At 43.3% G+C, this 21,382-nt stretch overlaps 2 protein-coding genes and 1 long non-coding RNA gene across 4 annotated transcripts in view; 1 reads left to right on the top strand and 2 right to left on the bottom strand.

Moving 5' to 3' along the window:
- The window catches only part of LOC117755781 (protein TANC1-like), a 34,921-nt gene extending 25,756 nt beyond the window's left edge, over positions 1 to 9,165 (top strand). Inside the window, exons 16-29 of the mRNA XM_034575868.1 lie at positions 36 to 144; positions 572 to 694; positions 1,179 to 1,415; positions 1,666 to 1,875; positions 2,103 to 2,184; positions 3,504 to 3,637; positions 3,727 to 3,850; positions 3,945 to 4,120; positions 4,758 to 4,890; positions 5,279 to 5,308; positions 5,393 to 5,484; positions 5,637 to 5,783; positions 6,741 to 6,841; positions 6,993 to 9,165. Of these exons, the coding sequence (XP_034431759.1) occupies positions 36 to 144; positions 572 to 694; positions 1,179 to 1,415; positions 1,666 to 1,875; positions 2,103 to 2,184; positions 3,504 to 3,637; positions 3,727 to 3,850; positions 3,945 to 4,120; positions 4,758 to 4,890; positions 5,279 to 5,308; positions 5,393 to 5,484; positions 5,637 to 5,783; positions 6,741 to 6,841; positions 6,993 to 8,352 (3,058 nt within the window). The 3' untranslated portion in view covers positions 8,353 to 9,165. The remainder of the gene's footprint in view (positions 1 to 35; positions 145 to 571; positions 695 to 1,178; positions 1,416 to 1,665; positions 1,876 to 2,102; positions 2,185 to 3,503; positions 3,638 to 3,726; positions 3,851 to 3,944; positions 4,121 to 4,757; positions 4,891 to 5,278; positions 5,309 to 5,392; positions 5,485 to 5,636; positions 5,784 to 6,740; positions 6,842 to 6,992) is intronic.
- Positions 8,621 to 9,583, bottom strand: LOC117755805. Its single transcript, XR_004612669.1, has 2 exons — positions 9,397 to 9,583; positions 8,621 to 9,276 (listed from the first exon to the last, which is right to left on the bottom strand). It is a non-coding gene; the product is annotated as an uncharacterized LOC117755805 (long non-coding RNA).
- Positions 9,584 to 10,011: 428 nt separating this feature from the next.
- wdsub1 (WD repeat, sterile alpha motif and U-box domain containing 1) lies at positions 10,012 to 21,105 on the bottom strand. 2 transcript variants are annotated; one of them, XM_034575877.1, is made up of 13 exons: positions 21,031 to 21,105; positions 19,183 to 19,594; positions 18,699 to 18,886; positions 18,419 to 18,505; positions 17,553 to 17,646; positions 17,043 to 17,076; positions 16,904 to 16,944; positions 14,890 to 14,996; positions 14,740 to 14,757; positions 13,929 to 13,955; positions 13,387 to 13,566; positions 11,268 to 11,402; positions 10,012 to 11,117 (listed from the first exon to the last, which is right to left on the bottom strand). In XM_034575877.1, exons 2-13 carry the CDS (start codon positions 19,578 to 19,580, stop codon positions 10,966 to 10,968), a joined length of 1,461 nt encoding a protein of 486 aa, XP_034431768.1. In that variant the 5' UTR covers positions 19,581 to 19,594; positions 21,031 to 21,105; the 3' UTR covers positions 10,012 to 10,965. The 2 variants fall into 2 exon arrangements, with proteins under 2 accessions (XP_034431768.1, XP_034431775.1); XM_034575884.1 differs by having other exon boundaries at positions 21,017 to 21,084.
- Between the last annotated feature and the right edge of the window lie 277 nt (positions 21,106 to 21,382).

Genomic DNA, 21,382 nt, shown 5'->3' with positions numbered 1-21,382 from the left:
GTGCACGCCATTTCTGTGTGTGTGCATGTCCCCAGGAGTGGCCACGCTCTCCTGGCCTTCATGTTCTCCAGACAGGAGGGCAAATTGAACCGGCAGCAGACCATGGAACTGGGACACCACATCCTCAAGGCTCACATATTCAAGGTTACATGAACCCTGACACTAAGTTTTTACTATACACTGTGTTTATAACTTGTTATGTAGGTTTAAGACTGGACCTGATTGTGCCTCAACTATTCTGAATCTCCCTGAATGACAAGAGGCTTCATGTAAACAACATCCTGAATATAGCTGCTCAGAAACACACTAAAACACACACAAACAAAAGTGAACCTCTGTTCCTACCATCACCCACACACATAAGCACTACTCATATACATAAAACGCCCACGGTACAGTGAACATTCTACTGTTTGCATGTGCGCCTCGCAATCTGTACATACTGCTCCTCTCCTGGGACGCAATTCCAATTCTGCTCCACAGATCTCATCTGAGCAAGTTTAATCTCTCTCTCTCTCTCTCTCTCTCTCTGTGTGTGTGTGTTCATCTGTGTCTCTGTCAACACTCACAGGGGCTGAGTAAGAAGACGGGCGTGTCCTCCAGCGTTCTTCAGGCCATGTGGGTGAACTGCAGCACAGACAGTCTGTCCGCTGCGCTGGCCTCCCTGAGGAACCTGTACACACCTAACATCAAGGTGACACCCACACGTTCTTCTGCTTGAAGAAAACACCAAAATATACGAGAGTGGTATTCAGTAGAGCACACACCTCCGCCAAGGACCAACAGTCCCCTTAAATTCACCAAATTTCAAATCTCATAAATATCAGTTCCCTAAATGTGCCGGATTCTTTTCATCAAGATCCATGAATCGTTGTCTTGGAATATAGGGACAAATCTCACAAAGTTAAAGGGATAGTTCACCAAAAAAATTAGTATTCACTCATTATCTACTCACCACTATGCCGATGGAGGGGTGGGTGAAGAACTATCCCTTTAAAGAAAATGTAGACATTTTCTGGATCTAATGGGTTCTTCCCTGACCGACACCGCATCCTTCCACCAAGTATCATGGAAATCCATTCTGTAGTTTGTGTGCACTCGGGGGTGAGAACATAACCTCCTTGGCGGAGGTGATGATCTTATACACAGATATACAACTCATTATATTCATCCTGCAGGTAAGTCGTCTGCTGATGCTGGGTGGTGCCAGTGTGACCTGGTGCACAGAGGTGGTGGGCCGTGCTCCCATCCTGGCTGTCCACGCCCACCTGGGCCACGTGGAGATGGTCGCCCTGCTGCTTGAAATGTGTTCTCCCGTGGATGGGACCACTGACAGCGGCATGACGCCCCTCTGCCTGGCCGCCGCCGCAGGACACGTCGACATCGTCAGCCTGCTCTGCAAGAAAGGGGCCAAGGTCAGTGTCTGAGAGACAAGTTTTGGTGCTGAGGGCGTGGCCAGCATAATCACAATGGCGGAACACGTTTGTCTCTCTGCACCTCCACACCAATGATATCCCCAATAACCCTTGTTTTACACTCACCACAGTTTGGGGATCTATTCTGGGAGACAGATGACACACACAGCGCCGATCTAGGTCAGCGTAATAAAGGCAGTGGCCTGGTCCAGCGTTTGTTAAGTCCTTCTGTGTAACCCCTCTGTGCCAGGTGGGCCACGCTGATAAGAATGGCCAGTGTGCACTGGTCCATGCCGGGCTGAAGGGCCAGGCAGAGATCATCAACATCTTGCTGGGCCAGGACTGGGGAGCGGAGAGCAATACTGACCCGCAGCAGCCCAGCAGCAGCGAGACGGAGACTGGGAAGCCACAGGCAGCACAGCAGGCGGTCACGGCTGCAGCAAGCGTGGGACACACACAGGTATGAGTCAGATCAGCGTCCTGATGACAAAAGCATCTGTGCCACTCTGCCGAGAGGATTTTGTTCGTGTAGAGCACGACGCCCGTCCTTGCTTGATGTAAAGGATTTATTAAATTCTGTTTGCTCTCTGCTGTGGTCAAGGTCTGTGGAAGCTTTCTTTTTTCTTTATTTTCTTTTGCACAGCAAGCCAACAATACAGAGGACTGTGAAATTGTGTTTTCCTGCAGGTGGTGAGGAGCTTGCTGGACTTGAAAGATGAACAGCTGGCAGTGCAGATGGACGCGCACGACTCTCTCTGGGGAGAAACGGGTGCGATTCTCCTATCAGTCAGATAAATTTAGCTTTCTCACCTCTTTCTGTCCATCAGCGGGGTTCTCGAGTCACGCTCAAGGGCGTCGGGGTTGAATTTCAGACACATTCTAGCTCTGTGCAGTGAAAAGATACTGAGCAGCCAACATGCATGTGGAAGCACAGTGTTCTGATGTCAGGTGGCTCCGGTTGATATCAAACCATTGATGCAACTGGAAATACTTTTTTCACCAGAAGTGGAGCAGCGCACATATCACACAGAATATCTTGTCCGGCCACATTGGTAGCATCTAAAAAGCCTCTGTTATTCAATTGTAATACTCTTACCGCCGCCACAGATGTGAAAGCACAGCTCGCAGAATTCTGTTAGGTCCATTTCCTGAAAGCACGTTGGATGAAGCCTGTTTCTGCCTCCAGCTCCATTAGAGTGTAATTCTATTACACAGACCCCTTCAGTGGGGAGACAGAAAAAAAACTCAGAGCATAAAACATTCATGTTTGCATGATGCAGCACCGGGGCTTCGTTTTATGTGTGTGTTCAGTGTCGGTATCATTGGATTAGAGTCCATTTGCACAGATACAATGATCAGTCAAGGATGCACGTTAAAGTCTAATTACAGAACAAAGGATTCTTCTTCTTCGGGGATCAGAATTACTGAAGGCAGCAGTGCATACTGTGCACACTTGTTATTAAAGCCACCTCTCTTTTAGTAAGAATATTATTTTCCATGCACGTATTCAAAACACCAGCTTCTCTAACCTTGTTACTATTTTCTGCAGTTGTGCAAAGTCACCTTAAGCAAAGACAAATAGAGTGTTATTGCTTCTTTTTCCTGTTTATTTGAGGTTAGTGAATGACGTTAGTACCTTCCCTCAACCTCCAGCTGCTCAATGAGCTGAACGACTCGCATATTAGGAAAAAGACTAATGCCCATCATTTGTCAAAGTAACACAGGCTGGTTAAGGAGGGTGCCAGTCATCCATCATGTGCAGAGTTATGGTTGGAAAGAATCTTATTTTCTTTCCTTTTCTTTTGTCAGCCATGGTGGAGGTTAACAATGTCTGAGCATCCTGCTAGTGGATTTTGTTGTTATACGAAAAAAAGGAGTGTGGGAAAATATCAAAACTGTTAAATTTCACAAGATCTACCAGATATATAATATAGCACAACATCTGTGTTGGATTCGACTAGATTATGGAAATAGCCCGTGTTGATTTTCTCTCTGCTCCTCACTCCTGCTTCTTCTTCTCTCCTAAATGTGTCAATTACATATTCTCCTCCGCCTCGTCGTCTCATCTCGATGCCGACCCCCTGTCAGTGCTGAGCGCGGCAGCAGGGAGAGGGAGGATGGAGATATGTGCGCTCCTCGTGGAGCGGGGGGCAGGGCTGGAGATACCCAACCGCAGAGGAATGGTCCCGCTGCTCAGTGCCTCCAAACACGGACACACACAGGTGCAGTGGAGTCTGAGTGTTTCCCTTTTTACCTGTTCTGTTGGGTTTTTTTTCTATTTCTTTTGGAATAATCTTCCTCTTCTCCAAAGGTTGCAGAGTTGTTGCTGAAGCAAAGCGCAGACATCAACGTCAGTGACAAGCAGGGGCGCACTGCACTGATGCTGGCTGCCTCCGAGGGCCACACAGCCACTGTTGAGCTGCTGCTGTCAAAGGGTGAGAGTCCCCCACCTTCCCCAGGGTTGGCCAAGTATGTTTGATGAATGCACCTGAATCGCAGAAGCATATTTGTGTTGTTTTGTGGTCCCAGGGGCGTCTTTGTCCGCCGCTGATCAGGAGGGGCTGACCGCCCTGAGCTGGGCCTGTCTGAAGGGGCAGAAAGGTGCGGTGCAGCACCTGGTGGAGGCAGGAGCCGACCTGAACCAGCCCGACAGGCAGGGGCGGACTCCTCTCGACCTGGCTGCTCTGAACGGGGATGCAGACACAGTGGGTTTCGTGCTGTTGTGGAGATGTTTGATCATGTTTTATTCATCCAGTCATCATATTCATCAGCTGATCCATGTGAGGGCCGTGGGGGGAGCTGGAGCCAATCCCAGTGGAAATTGGTTGAGAGGCAACATACAGAGACAAACAACCATTCACATTCACACCTACAGTCAGTACTACTACAGTACTAAAATCCACATTTCTTTGGACTGTGCAAGTACATGCAATCCACACAGAACCAGGATTCGAACCGGGGACCTTCTTGCTGTGAGGTGTTGTGAGACGGTGCAAATCACCACCACCCCTGTGACAACCTTGATCATGTTGATAATGTAAAACCAGAGCTATTGAAAGAGGATTAGCAAAGTAAAACATATAAATATCTCATGACAATGTATTTTCCTCTGTTTTGGACATGATATCAAATAATTCATAATAACTATGATGATAATAATTTGTTCTGCGACACTGGATGTGAGGTAAAAACATTATGGATTATTTCTGATGATCAGCAGAAGAGTAACTAAAAGTGTCCGATGATCAAAACCATCAGCATCTGTTAAATGTGAAGCTGATTCAAACATTTACAATCCCTTTCACTGCTGCTTGATGTTGTTATTGTTCCACGTGTGTTCAGGTGCATTGCCTGGTGGAGAACGGAGCGGTTCTGGAGAGAGCCGACAACAACAGCACCAGAGGATCAGACCGGGCCACCGGCTGCCAGAACCCGGCCCTGGTGGCCTCGCTGCTGAAGAAAGGATCCAAAACAGGTACAAGCACTGTTCTTGTTATAGCAGCCCTGCAGTACATTGCATTATATATCACAAACACAACATTTCACATTATATGAAACAAACTGCAGTACAGCTTGTGACATTAGTAGTTGTTGAACAGACCCTTTTCTGGAGTGCATTCACACAGTATCTGAATTAATGAAGACTCAGCTCACATGCATTGATTTGTATCATGCTACACTTTTTCATCTGCACGTTCTGCATGTGTATATTTGTCTACTTCCATATAGTATATTGTTACTGTTCATTCTGCAGCACCTGCAGTTTTACCTCCACCACTCTAACTCTCTCTTCGCCTCCCTCTCTCTCTCCACCTCCTCCTCCTCTTCCTCCTCTCCGGTTGCTCTCCTTCATTAACCGAAAGGCTACAGAACGTCTCTGCATGATCGATCAGGTACATGATTTATGTAAGACACAAGGTAAAAGAGACAAGGCGAGCCAGATAATATTAAGATAAATATTTGTGCCACTCCATCAGGTCACGCTACGTGGGCTATGGCTTCTTCCAAACCAGACATTCTCCTCATCCTGCTGCAGAAGCTGATGGAGGAAGGCAACATGCTTTACAAGGTAGGTGAAGATGGATGTTATTAACAGTGTGCTGGTGCTCAGAGCTTTTCATTTGTATTAACTTCTACGATCCCTTTGTGGAATGATCAAAAACTGCCCCTTCCCTCTAGCTGTCCGTTTTGATTCTCCACCTCCTCCTGTGTGTTTCCCAGAAGGGACGTATGAAGGAGGCGGGCCAGCGGTACCAGTACGCCCTGAGGAAGCTGCCACGCGAGGGGCAAGGAGACGAGCTGAAAGGGCTGAAGGAGCTGCGGGTCTCCCTCTATCTCAACCTCTCCCGCTGCCGCAGGAAAACCAACGTGAGTTCCCACAACCGCATCAAACAGCTCATGCACTATTTAACAGCAGCCAGTTTATTAAACACCGAGGGGATGGCAGCGAGGGCTGGCAAGGCAAGGTGGATGGTTCCTTAAGATTTATAATTTATCTGAATCCACATGAAAAAAAGATGAAATCAGCTCACTGTAAAAAAAAAAAGCATCTCTTGCTTTCCGGATCTCGTTTCATGTCGGCCTGGTAAACAGAGAGAAGGTGGGGTGAGACCTGGAAGCAGGTGGTGACATGATGAATAACGGTGCTGTTAGTGCAGAGATAGATGTGTGTGGCCTGCAGCCAGGTTCGGAACCCGCCCTGGTGATGACAGACGTCCTAACAGACTGTGTAAAAATGCCCTCCTTGGGGTCACTGTGGCTGATGAATAATGGAGCAGATAATGCAATGTGATAAGGCCACTCGCTCCCTTCTTTCTCTGGGTCTCTACGGGGGGGTATTTACAGTGGACGTGAGGGCTCTCTGGACAAATCCACGTATCATATCAGAACGCAGGCAGCAACCCAGTGCAGATACTGCATGATACCGTCATTAAACATTCAGCAGCAATGTTCACAATCTCGCATTGGAGGCTGCCATTTTGACCTCGCTCTCAAGGACAGAATCACCGTGTGTTTGTGTCATTAAATATTCACCTGAGAGCGACGATGATGATGATGAGAGCAGTGAAAACCTGCCGGAGTCTGTTTCTCTCCTCCTCTTCCTCCTCCTGGTCGATACGAGTGATCGCGGCGTGACGTGTGTTTCATTAAACAAGCTTCGATCTTTAGATCCATACAATAATGGAGACGCAAACACGGCCGCAGATTTGTTTCTACAGGACAAACATTTCCCAGCTTTTCCACAGGGTTTGTTTTTATACCGTGTGCTCTGTCTAAGGTTTCAAACTAAAAACTAAATATACTTCTTCTCATCTGCCATCACAGGATTTTGGTTTAGCTGAGGAGTTTGCAACAAAAGCCTTGGAACTCAAACCCAGGTCTTATGAAGCACATTATGCCAGAGCACGCGCCAAAAGGAGCAGCAGGTACAGCAGATTTAAATTGGCTATTCCATTTCATTTTATAACTTTTCATTTTTGCTCAATATTAAGTGTTGCAGGAATCAGCATTGTGCTCTGTGGGCGCTGTAATTGAAGTACTTTTAAAGTTCCTTTTTTCTTCCTCTGTTGTCCCCAGGCAGTTTGCTGCAGCGCTGGCAGACCTCCACGAAGCAGCACGACTCTGCCCGTCCAACCGGGAGATCCGGCGGCTGCTGTCTCGGGTAGAGGAGGAATGCAAACATCATCAGAAGGCAGTGGGCACCAACTCGACGCAGGGTTACAACAGGGACCTGTACACCCACCACCATCAAGGCACAGAGGAAGAGACTGACGCCTATTCACAGGGAAGTCTCGAGAGGCAAGTCCCCGGGGAGCACGCTGATGCCGAGAAGGAGGAAGAGAAGGAGGAGGGTGATGAGGTGAGCCTGCCCTGTGGGAAAAGCCCAGATTTTTGGCCTCTGAATCCTTACGCTCCAAACAGGACTCTCCCTGGAGGTGTGGCCTTCGCTTTAACAGATCAGGTGCCACATTTCCCTCAGGAGGAGTATGTACAGAACCAGCTGTTTGTGGAATTGCCTGAGCCCGTTCCTGCTATCAACAGGCAGACCCAGAACCACGGCAGCAGGACTCATCTCCACTGCCACTCCCTGCAGTCAGGGGGCAGAGTTGGGGGCAGGCCTCTCTCTCTGTGCGGCCCCTCCAGTCCGCTGCCGGGCAGACACATCTCCACCTCCCTGAGGCCCGCCCCAGTGCTGGGCATCGACATCAGCCCGGGGTCAGTCAACGAACACTGTGGACACAGCCCCACTGAGCTCTATCACCCCATGTCCCCCAACAGCTGCTCCCCACCTGGACCTCTGCACATGTACCAGCCCCGCTCGTCCAGCTTCTCCAGGGGATCCGACAGACTTTCCACTCACTCCGTGGGTCTGGATGGCCTGGCCCTGGCTCTGGGCTCCGGCATGGAGGTCAGGAGGGAGAGCGGAGGAGGGGGCACGGCAGGCTCAAGGGGCTCTAGCTCCAGTCAGGCCTCCAGTGGGAACCTGTCAGACGGCGGCAGGCAGCAGGTGCTGGATGCCCCGTGCCCCATCAAGAGCAGTGGTAGCTTCAAATCAAAACCTGAGCTAAAGCCCCGGCCTTTCATGGGAGTAATGGACAAATCAGTGCGAGTTCAGGGCCAGCAGACGTCCGGCCGGCAGGGGCAGGGAGGAGGGTTGGAGAGTTTCAGCATGTCCGTCATGGAGTTCCAAGGGTTGAACAATGACTTCAAGCGCGCCTCCTTTCAGGAGCAGCTCTCTGGGAGTCAGGTAAGCAGCCAGCAGCAGGGCCGCGAGTTCGGGGAGCGGCTGCACCAGCGGGAGGCAAGAGGATCCACGTCCTCCCAGCTCCGCTTTCCTGACGGGAGGCACAGACAGGCGAGCCTCACCAGAGACAACCCAGCTCTGCACATGGCTCCCATCAAACCCAAACGCTCATTTATAGAGTCTAACGTCTGAACATAGTCTATCAAAGCACAGATACAGGCTGTTTTCCACAAACTATGCTCCACATAAGGTAGCGAGGGAGACTTGCTTTGAGAACAGCTCCCTTCCCTGAGCCTGTTTTGTAGAGTTATGCTGCTGCACTGCATTTACAATCTAGAACCGGTGTTCAACTCAGGCTACTGCGCTTTTGCTTACATGTCTACAGCTACACTTGTGTATTCAAGAAAACCAGACATACCTTAAGTAGGGATCTAAAAAAAAAAAAAATAGTCGTATATTGTCTCAGCTTTTAATTTATTATGTAAAATATAGGAGTCAAAGAAAGCTTTTGTGCACGAATATACAAAACCTCATGCTGTTAGTTGCAGGATATGACCATTTCTATTGTCGAGTGTCTTTTAAAAAACATTTATATTTGTACGGTGTATACTATATTTGCAGATGATATATTTCCTTGTAAGTGGTTGTCTGTCAGCATTACAGGCTTTGTGTACTCGAGATTCTTTTTCTTGGTACATTTGATAAAGAAACTACTGCACTGTACATGACATCGATGGAAACGTATCATATTCTAATATTGACTTGACTGCTTCAATATTCCCAGTATATGTTATTTATTTTTGCATAGCAGACCATATTTGTGTTTATCGGTTTCTTTGGACACGGAGAGCGTTTATAAAGTCGACGGTTGAAAAGAAAACAAACCTTAAGAGACTTTTTACATTGCTGTATGTCCATAGTTGTCATATAACCTTTTGAGTCATACTATGGATGACAGAATGTTACCACAACATTATTGTGGTATAATAAAATATTCTAACAGTTCTACAGCTGCTTCTTTCACAGTATAAAGCATAATAATGTTGCCTTGTTCTTCGATGGTACAACTTCACTCATCTAAACTGAAGAATTTAACCAAACCACCAAAATAAACTACTTGTATAGAAAAGTGAACATTGCAATTTCTGAAAGTAGCAGAAATGCTTTCATTTGCACAGGGAATAAAACACTAAACTGCTCTGGGGAAGCAATATTCTCATAGGATTTGTATTAAACGAGCTGCTGCAATGTTTAAAGGTCCAGTGTGTAAGATGTAGGTGAAAAGGATTTATTGACAGAGATTGATTATAAAATAATCCTAGTGATGTTTTCACTAGTGTGTTTCATCTAAATTGTACGAATTGTTGTTTTCTTTACCCTTGAACCGACGATTTATATTTAAATACTTTATATTTACATCAGGGAGCGGGTCCTCTCTACCGAGGCAGCCATATTTTTTTTACAGTAGCCCAGACTGGACAAACTAAACATCTTTTGAGTTTTTATGACAACTGAAGGCGATCACAGGTTCTCTTTCATGTTTGGAAGGGGAGGGTGAGGTATTCAGCTGCAACATGCAACTTCACCACTAGATGTCACTGAATTCTACACACTGAACCTTTAAGCAATGTAAAAAAATATTTTACTTGTGTCACTGCAGATGGTGTTTTCAGTAACAACTTTTTTAAATAAAGCTGCATTAAGCAATATTTCAATCCTCACGAAGTAATGTTAGTCCTGCCGATCCTACTGCAGATGAATGTCGCTGTAGCTTTGTGCAGTTACTCAGTCAATTGGTTATTCAGTCAATAAAAAAAATCATGAATAATAAAAACTGCACAAAGAAATATCTTTTTTGATTAATAATTAATTTGTTATCATTCCTATAATGGATCTTTATTAGTTTTTTCAGCTGAATGAGCAAATTACACATTTTGTAGATTTTTGAAGCGAAGACATTTTTAACAAAGCAACATTCACATTAAAACAGGAACAAAACCAGTCTCTTTAAATATTAATTCCCTGTGACTTTTTCTTCCAAGAACTTCCATTAAAAAAAAAAAACATAATTGTAATAAATATAAAGTAATTGTCACGCATGCAAAAGTCAATGCTTAGTAAACCTGCCTTCAAACATGACTTGCTTAATGCAGCGTGATGAGTAAAAGCCAACACAGTGAGCAGACATCTCAACTGGATCAACGCACCTGCTCCTGTTGGGCTCTGGGATCCCTGCGAGTTCTGGTTTCTGTCTGTTCCATAGACTGTAAATAAAGATGGACGACACATCCAGTCCTCCCACCATCCAGAAATGAAGCCAAATCATCCTGATAACAAACGCTGCCATCTTGCGCTGATGTTTGTCATTTGGAGCCAGAATCTGCAAAGTTGCGACCGGGGGATGGAGCCGTGGTCGTGAGGTCCCGTCGATGCACAAGCTCGACCTATCACGAGTCAGTCTGAGCTGTCAATCAAGATTTTTCAGCCTGTTTTTAAAACAGCAAATAACTTAACGAAACCAAAATGACTGGAAACATGAACACGACATATATCAGAATTACCGAAAATAACAGAAACCATCTTTGAGAAAGATTAATTTGACGTGGTTTTTGACTTTTCAGTTTGACTCATGTTCCAACCAATAACACGGAGGAGGCAGGGATTATGACCTACATTGCAGCCAGCCATCAGGAGGCGATTGAGACTCTGGCTTCACTTTGGGGTGAGCCCTCATGTCGTCCATCTTTATAATACAGTTTATGATCCGCTCTAAGTGAAAGGTTTGGGACACAGCTTCGTCAGACATCACTGGCTGGTCTTCCAGCGGCCAATCGCCATCTTCAGGGTGTGGTTAGGGGTGAGCAGAGTCGTCAGCAAAGGGAGGTTGGTCATGGGGCTGGAGCGGTTCTTGGTGTTGATCCAGCTCTCGATGGCCTCTCTTTCATACGAGTAGCCATCTGTTAGGAAATGTACACACACTATACTTTAATTGCACAAACAAATTCCAACACTCTGAAGAAACAAACAAACGCTGGTGTCTGTCTCATTCGCCCACATTAACTAATATGCTCATATGTTATAGTGGAAAATGTCTGATGTTCACGTACCAGCAGCAATGACCGGCTCCTTTATCAGCTCTCGGGTGATTGGACACAGGAACTCGTCAGGAACACCTGAACAGACTGAATGACTCTTCAGCTCCTCCACCTTCCTCAGGAGTTTACTGCGCAGGCCCACAGACTCTACAGACAGAAACACAAGAGAGAGAATAGACAGAAGTGCCAGAGGAGAGAAATTAAACAAGACTTTGTTATAGAAAACTGGGTCTCACGTCGAACTGATCAAAATAGTAACATTTATAATATTAATATTAATACCTCCACTAAAGGGATTACGTTTTCATTGCTGTTTGTCTTTTTTGTAAGATTAAGCATTAACTACTTCACTGATTATCTTTAAAGTTGGGGGGAGGGGGAGGTGTAGCCCAAGGAAGAACCCATTCACTTTTGGAGTGGTTTCGATTAAGGGGGCAGATCCAGATTTTATTATTTTTTTTGTATACTACAATACAGAAATCTTCATGAAAAAAGATCAGGCACATTAAGGGAACTGATATCTATGAGTGTGTGTTTAAGGGGAATGTTGGGCCTTGGCAGAGGTCATTCTAGATCTCCCTTCGTTGAACACGTTTCACTCTTGGATGGCGAATGTGAGCATGGATTAGAGTGATGGGAGACGACCATGTCTGCTGACTAAAGCAGGTCCTGGAGTGCGGTTGAGTTAGAATACTGTTTATTTATAAATAAATGACCACAGAAAATAAAGAGCTACAGCGGAACATCAAATGGTTTGTAGACTCCCTGCTGATCTTACTGTTACATTCTGTTTCATGTTACTCTGCTGCTGCTTCTTCAACTTCCCACCTTTGATAATCGCCTATTTCTCCATTTTTCACTGCAGAAGATAAAATGTGTTGCTGCACGACTCTTCTGTTAAAAAAGTTGGGATTTGTGCAACGTTACTAAAAACAGAACAATGTGAACACAGGCTGTCACGGCGCTGAAGCTGTGTAAACTGAGGAGTGATTGACAGAAACTGTGGGATGGAAATGACGGCATTGGAAATACAACAAACATTCGCTGACAACTACATGACGAATACTGGCCTGGCTGGTAGACTGACATCAACAACACAACACTCGTACTTCAGCCTTGTGGTTGCACTTCTTACAGATACTAGAATAAACACCATGTAGTTGTATGCCTCCATCAACCAGTTCAGTGTCAGCCTACATATTTTTCATTTCCAGATTTATACGAGGTCACTGTGACGTTAATCTTCGAGTCCAATTGACAACTGATTAAAATCTGAAGACATTTCCCAAAGGCAGACTTGAGATATAATTTTCAAGAGGCAATAAACCTGTTTTGTGACCTCTGACCTTTAACCAGCCAAATCTAATCAGTTAACTCCTGAGTCCAAGTGAGACCAAAAAACCAAAAACATGTTTCATAAGGCCACAGTCACCTTGACCTTTGGCCCCAATTAATGTCAGTTCATCCATGAGTCCAACTGAATATTTGCACCAAGTTTAAAGAAATGGCCCCCAGGGTGTTCTTGAGATATTGTGTTCACAAGAACAGGACAGACGGACGGATGGACAACCTGAAAACATTATCTCTCCAGCCGCTGGCTGTTGCCTGAGCTGAGGCATAAAAAAGACAGAAATACATCAGAGGGTTGATAAGTCAACAAGTTCAGGAAAACCTCATTTCAAGCAAGACTTGGACATTACCAAGAAGACCTATTGACATTAGGTGTAAATCCACTTGAGAACTTAAAGGGAAATACTGTTTTGGGGATTGAGTTATGTAACTGATGAAGTGCTCCAGATTAAAGTCATGACTGCTGAAGCCTCACAGCTGAGTGCTTTCTCCAGTGCAGCCTAATATTATGGAATGTCTCTGAATAAAACCTCCATCAACATTCATTCATTCCTTCACCCTTACTTCGTTTCATCCACGCAAATAGGTAGAAAAATCCTAATCCACACACATGCCCCTGTTCATTGTCACAGGACAGCAGCTGTGTAATTCCCCTTATACTGTTTTTTATATTCTTACGTTTCAAACAAAAAGGAAGCATCAGGACTGTGAGGTAACGAGTGTCCTGTCATCCACTGAGCTGCGTGTGTGTGTGTGTGTGTGTGACGTTTCTCTTCCTCACCTATGAGCAGCTCTGACGCCAGCGTTTCCTTGGTGAGACTGAGCAGCTCGGTCCCGTCTATGTTGTTGGCCCTGAATTTCTCAACCAATCCCGAGAGGCCTTCCTCCACCAGCCACTCTGACACATCCCCCTCCGACCAATCGGTGACCAGCAGCTTCGATTGGCCGGCTGAGGTTTTCCCTGAGAGATTGGGTCGAAGCGAGAAGGTCAGTGCTTTGACAGCTGCAGCGCTTTATGAAAAATGGCCAAATATTCTGCGTGCAAGAGCGTCCTGGAATGCTGCTGACTAATTATTGATTATGGGCCCGGAATAAATGAATATGAATCCATGTCTGTCTGAGGTGTCATCGACATTGTCATTGACACGAGATGGAACTCGAAGGTGAAAAGGAGCTTGTGAGTGGCAGATAGAAACATGAGACCATTACTGATAGTACTAAATTCACTGATTGTGCTAATAGTGTATGAGGAGAGTCTGGTTTACAGATTCTTACTTTGCTCCACTGTAATATACGACACAGGCATATTTTTCTCCTTCCTACCTTCATGTGATGCGAGAGCAGGTTCCTCTGAAACACAAAAACCAGGGATAAGAAACTGTAACCTAAGCAACGCAATGCAAACCTGCAGCACATGAGAATGAAGAGGAGAGTAGAGCGAAGGGAGCACTTCAGTACACAACACCTGTGTCCTTCACTCAAATCATCTGTCTATCTATCTATCTACTGTATCTGTTCATCTATCTTCTATCCATCTATCTATCTATCTATCTACTGTATCTGTTCATCTAACTTTCTAACTGTCTGTCTATCAATTCCTCCATATCTATCTATCTATCTATCTATCTATCTATCTATCTATCTACTGTATATCTATCTTTCTATCTGTCTATCCATTCCTCCGTATCTATCTATCTATCTATCTATCTGACTATGTATCTATCCATCTATACATTCCTCCATATCTATCCCTCCATCTAACCCTCTAATCATCTATCAGCCTGTCTATCAATCTATCCTCTCTCCATTCCTCCATATATCTAACCCTCTACCTATACATCCCTCCATCTACGCAACCCTCCTCATATTTATATCTCCATTTATCCCTCTTTCCCTCCATCTATCCCTTTATATATACATCCAACTCCCCTTACCTCAATCCCTCTATCCCTCCATCTATTGATCCCTCGATCGTTCCATCTATCTATCCATCTATCAGTCAGTCCATCTATCTATCCATCTATTTCTCAATCTAACCCTCTAGCCATCTATCAGTCAATCCATCTATCTATCCATTTATCCCTCCATCTCTTTCCCTTTAATTCAAGTGTTAAAAATAGAAAGGAAAACTAACCAGGCAGTGTCTTCCCTCCTTTCCATTGGATAGAATGTTCAGAGGTGGAAGCCGACCACAGAAACAGATTACAAGACAAAACAAGATGTAATTTATCACCCGAGTATTGATTCCAGTCTATTTCAGTGTATCTGTTTGTGTTTCTCCCACCGTGGCCACTGCATCCGTCCTCCAGCCTCCAGATGTTTACAGTCTTATCCATAGATCCTGTGGCAATTAGTGGTGATGTTGGAGAGAAGCAACACGCCGTCACGTACCTGCAGCAGACGACAGGCACCACCTGAATGTTAATGGCTGGCTGTGTAGCAACATAAAAAAATACTTAGAGGACTTAATAACAGAAGAAGAAGAAAAACAAAGTAAGACAAGTGTAGTTTTTGTCCACATTGATTTTCTCCAGACTCATATGAGGTCACTGTGACCTTTGACCCCTGATATCAAATCAGTTCATCTCAGTCCAAGTGACAACTGGTCCAGAATAATTGAAGAAATTTCCTAAAGGCAGACTTGAGATGTTCAAGGGGCCAAAACGTGTTCTGTGAGGCCACCGTGACCTGTGACCACACAAATCTAATAACTTAATCTGTCTCAGTCTAAATTAATTAAAACGCATTCCCGAGGCAAAAAAGGGTTTTGTGAGATCGCTGTGACCTTGAGCTTTTACCTCGAACATTTAATCAGTTTATCTTTCAGTCCAAATGAATGTAAATGAAAAAAATCCCATTAGGCGTTCTGGAGATATTCCGTTAACAAAACTATGAAAGACATATGGATGAACAGATCACCCAAAGACCTAATGCCTCCGGCCACTGGCTGTCACCGGTGTATGAGCATAAAAAAAGATAAAGTATGAGAACTGAAAGGCAAAAACAGGTTTATGAGATGTTTTTAAAACATCTGAATATGAAATCTTAGTCCTGAGCCTCAGGATGTGAGGCTGCCATTCAGCTCCAGGGTTAAAAGGTGGTGATGCCAGACATAAATATGTGTCGGTGATGGAGCTGTTCTCCATCAGAGGGTCAGTTCACTGATGGTTTACCACGTCAAAAAGCTGCACTAAAATCTAAACAAGGATTAAAACTGAATTTTCAGCCGATTCCAGAAAGTCAAAGCAACGTTAATGAGGGAAAAGCTCTGGTTCTGAAATATAAACTAAGAGGAAGACATGCACCAACCTCACCTCTGGATACTCAGCTTGTCTGAAGGCAAGTCGAGTTTCCTGGAGGCATTTTGTCAAGTGCTGTGATTCACTTTTACGCCATTTATCCTCTTTCTCCCGTCTCATCTACTTCCATTTCAGTTTTCAGATTTTTTCTTTCAAAATGACTTTCATGAGAGGAAGCGAGTTCGCTGCCTTTCAGTCACAGGTGGCTGGATGGACGTATAAATAGCTCGTACGTGTGATCGTTCAGCTGTGGCTCACATGTACGTGTAGGGGGAGAGATTCATGGAGAACGGTCCTATAATTTTTCTTAAGATGCAGAGGGAATGATTGTGAACACACTGCATCACAAAACATCGACTGTGTTGTCTGTTTGTGGCTCAGCCCTCTCTGTGCCTGACATCCTGTTGTGAATGAGCGGTTACATGTTGAGCTCATTCATATTTATTACATCTTTTACATGACATTACAGTTTCTTGTTGAATACAACCGTCTGAAAATACAATCATGTCCAGTTATCTGTGGAATTTGAGATCGCAAAAATATTTTTATTTTGCATCCAGCACTAGTGTTCGTATTACAAAGCGTTTTTTACTGGAGTCTTCCAAAGATTATGCGTACGGTAACTAGAGAGACGCTTTGTGTCTATATAACATGAATGCTCATAGAATTATCCCATCATGAATATGTTATAATATTTCCTAAAGTTTTTAAAATCACATCGAGACAATTTAAACTAATGATCATCCTATTGATTTCATTTTCAACCAGAAAAATATATTTGTAATTTGGACTGAAATATCTTTCTAAAGACTCAAGATATGACTTCACTGTGACTAATTTTATATAAACATAGACATGAAAACCCCAAAATATCAACTATTATTTTTCAAGATACACACAACAGAGCACTAACTATAACAAAACCTATTGCCTCGCCAGATGAGAGAGATATTAACATATTTACGGTGGTAAACCTCAAAAAGTAAAGTGGATATTCACCTCTCGTGCTGTCTCAGGGTGTAAAGCAAAACTGCGTTTGCCTGCAAACACACAAACAAAATGTGAACATTGTGAAAAGTGCAGTAAATAACTATATAACTATATACTGAGTAAATTGGTAAAAGGGAAAATCACTTACTGCATCATAGACTGTAACAGTTTTGTCCACAGAGCTGAAAGAAATACAGAGATAAAATTGTAGCTATAACAAATGTTTTATTAAACCAACTATAAATATTGTTCAGGATGTTCATACACACATCCACTTTTTGAGAAATAGAGCAATCTATGTCTCCCTCCAGTGGCTTGACTGGAGTACTGCATGTTTATGCTTGAGTTGAGGGTGGCCTACTTCTACATCGACCTCTTGATACTAAACAGATCAAAACTTGGAAACAGATGTTCTTAGTGCATCAAATACAGTTGACTGGATTGACTGATGGTAGATCTGTTATCTTCTTTGTAGCCATCACTTGAACATGTTCCTAAAACTTAGACACATACTTACAACATTTTGCCTCTCTGTCAGTTACTGAGTCGTTATATTATTAGTTAATTCAATTGAGAACAGAAACAAGACATTTAGAAAATGGACGACAGGTGAAAACATGTTAATTATAGATATTCTTCGCTAAATTCATAGTCTTACCAAGACGCAAGCAGCTGCCCATCTGAGGAGTAGGCACAGGAGAGGACTGGAGCCGACTGGCCAGTAAGTGTGTGCAGGAGCTTCATCTTATAGGCTACAAGAGAAACAACTGAAGTTATATCCTCAGACAAGTCAAATAGTCCCACTAAACAAAACATAATACGGGAAGGACTGTTTTCAGACAGAGGTTGGACTGTGCCATGAGATATAAAAGGATTAAAAGAGAGGCTTGAAATGGGTCAGAAAACTTGAAGGGAAGTCACAGAATAAAGACAAATGAGAAGATTTAATCTGCTAAATATGTGGAGAAATACAAAAACTTAATAGTAATAAACAATAGCATGGAAACACAGGAGAAGGGGCTTGTGCTGGCAGCTAATCTAGATACAAATACAATTTACTTTCTTTGAGAGCAACAGTGACTTGTCTTGATGTATAAGTGCAGATAAGTGTAATATTTCAACAAGAACAGAGGATCGCACTTATCCTCACATACACACATATTTACATATATATAGAAATATATATATATAAATACATGTTTCTTATATGATCCCCTCGTGTTAAAATTTGTAATTTTCCCCTTTCTTTATTATTTAATCTATATTTAATCAGTCTCGTTGAGATATTAAATCTCTTTTTCAAGAGAGACCTGACAACAGGAGAGATTCACAACCAGCAAATAAATACAACAAAATAATGAGTTAAAAAATAAAAGCAACACAACAAGGTCTTAATAAAAACAATTACAACAATCACAAAAATCGGATTACAAAGAAATCACCAAGGGAAATGTAAGACTGCAGCTCTTTCCTGTTGAAAGAGGTTTGAAAGGGGTTCATTGTCAGTAAATGATGCCACTTTACCTCCAGAAGCGAACTTGTTAATGGCCCAGATCTTCAGGTGACTGTCTTGGCCACAGGACGCCAGACGAAACTGCACAACTTGACCTCCTACAACACAAAGACAAACAGACAAATACATCATACCAAACAAATCACAAACAATTCAACTAGTGGAAAATATCAAAAGAAAATTTACCAAAACTATCAATGTTTCAAGTTCTTTTGAGAAGTTATCTAATACATAATTCATAATTCAGATTTCCTTTAATAATGTCTTTATTCTCACGATGGTTCTTCTCACCACTGAGGATGTCAGGAGCAAACGTGCAGCAGGTGACCCCCAGGTCGTGGGCGTTCTTCTCTGCGTGGAGCTGGTTCATGCTCAGGTCCCACAGACGCAGGTCTCCGTAGGTGGAGCCCGTCATGAACACCTGACTGCAGGGGCTGAAGGAGCAGGCCACCATGGTCGTGTCGCTCACGGCTCCGGTCCTTCACAAACACAACCAACAGCAGCAGATCGTCGTGGTTCAAGAACAATAAAACGTGCAGCTGAATATTAGGCGAGTGCAAACAGTGGTGTGATGACAGGTGTTTACACTCTGATCTGTTTCATATTCTACTCTATATCTGTATGGATAGTAAAGTTAAATGGACACCAAATTTGAAGAGGTTTAAAGTGTGCGTTTACCTGCATTCTCTACTAAATGATGGATATACGTGGGACAGCCTTATTTTCTTTTTTCGGCTGATGTGACAGTGTCTATAGAAATCTATGACTCTTTTACCTGTTCAGCTGTTTGGACGGGAAATCCCACAGGGCCAAAGTCCCATCGGATGCACCAGTGACCAGGTGGGCAGAGTCAGGGGAGAGCGCACAGATCCTCACAGGGCTGCGACCGGGATGCTCCATGACAGCCTCGATCTCTCCTGTGACCATGGACCAGACAACCGTGGTAGCGTCGGTGGAGCAGGAGCAGAGGAACTGTCCGCAGGGGCTGAAGCAGCAGCAGTGGACGCTGTAGCCATGTCCCGACAGCGGGGAGAAAGGCAGCTCTGAGAAGTCACTGGTGCTGTATACCCTGAGAGTTTTGTCCCCAGAACACGTGGCCAGCAGTTTGGCCGAGAAGGCGCACCAGTTGACATCGTCTCGATGGTCATTTAAAGTGCAAATCAGAGACGTCATTTGGAGAGCCGGCCCTAGAGTTTCCATGGAGGGAACGAGAAGGTGATTAAAAAGTTGTTCTGTTGAATCACAGCAGCTGATTCACTTAGATGTAAAACAATACAAATATCCCATTACCCTTCTTTCTGTTTATTCGCTAAACATTTAAAGGAGATAACTCTCACTGTATTTATCCCTGATGAGTTTACACTGCGCTCTCAATAACAAAAACTGTTGTTACGTCTTGAGTCAATTCCCAAGACTGTAAAACCAACACAGTCAGGTCTCAATTCCCCAAAGATAAACTGTGAGAGTATTTCAAGTTTTACATCCAAGGGAGAAACAGAAAATCTAACGACTAATCTTCCTGCTGAGGAACTTCAGACACGTCCTAGTTTTCCACGATGAAACGTCGCAGGTATGTTTCCTAACAACCTACATCTGTCCCACTGGGGCCATTAATGTCGATGATTAACCCCCACACAGCAGAACGAGCAGAAAGTTCCCTGATATAAAACTAATCTGTTTACTAACTTTCCAATACAAAACACATTCAAAGTCATTTATTAGGAAGGAATTCCAAAAACGAATCCTTGGTAACGGTGATGGACAGTTTTTCAATAATTCCTGGTATTTAAATCACTGAATGAAAAGACATATTTAAACATTGAGAAAATTAAGTTGTTAAGTTAGGCCTATAGGTCACTGTCTATTTTAATTTATTTTACAATATTAAATGTTAAATCTTTTTGCTTTGAGTTTTCAAATCTCAATAAATCCAGTTTACAGCTTTAACCTCAACGCAGTGTCGTCTGAAGGAAATAACAGAATTATACAATTTGAGCAGCAACACTTATAAACTGGCAACTAATTTCGCTGACTCATCAACGAATACTAATGCAATAGTATTAATACTTGTGCCAGCTTCAAATATCAGGATCTTGTCATGTACATGAAAGTAAAAATAAATACATTTGAGTATTAAACATAACAATAAATACATATATAATAAAAAAAAACATATGACAGTTATCCTGTGGAATTAGTATCACAAATGTCAGATATTTTATAGACACATTTTATTACTGAAAAAACATTATCTGCAGATTAAAAGATAATGGAAACAATTACAATAACAACTGCAGCGTTAAATAAAATACAGACATTTAGAGTTGTCTAATGGATAATTCATGTTCAAGGCTCGTGTAGTTTTCCTTGTTTTTCTCGCCTTTATACGTTTTAGTGTTTTTTGTTCTTCGCTGACTTTAACTTTGACAAACTGAAGCCTCACAGCTGCGGTGGATCCTGTAGCTACATGCTAAGCTAACGATGCTTCAGTGGCGACACGACGACACATCTTCACCTCCGCGGAAACAAACCGCGATAAAATCAAACTAAGCAACAAACTGCGGCTGAAGATAAAGAGAAACGAGGCTTTAGCTTCAGCGACATCTCACCACAGCAGCTTCACTTGCTCCCGTCGAGTCGTCCGCTCGCTGCAGGTTTGTTTACTTCCTCATTGAGCAGCTGACCGTGACGTCACGCCTCTGACGACACACCTACGTTTTCTTTAACGTATTTATCTATTTGCATTTTTTATTAAATGACATGATTGTATGTAGCCAATATATGTATTTTATTAAATGTATTTATTTATTTCCATTTCTTATTAAATGGCATAATTGTATGTAGCCAATATTTTAATTTCATGTATTCATTTACATTTTTTATTTAAACGACGATTGTATGTAGACAATATAAGTATTTTTATTTAATGATAAACTCTCAGCTGAAATATTTTTATATATTGTATGTATGTATTT

This window comes from Hippoglossus hippoglossus, chromosome 3 (genome assembly GCF_009819705.1).
Source record: "Hippoglossus hippoglossus isolate fHipHip1 chromosome 3, fHipHip1.pri, whole genome shotgun sequence".
Classification (NCBI taxonomy): domain Eukaryota; kingdom Metazoa; phylum Chordata; class Actinopteri; order Pleuronectiformes; family Pleuronectidae; genus Hippoglossus; species Hippoglossus hippoglossus.
The sequence above is the reverse complement of the archived record's forward strand: the minus strand, read 5'-3'. Positions and strand labels throughout refer to the sequence as shown.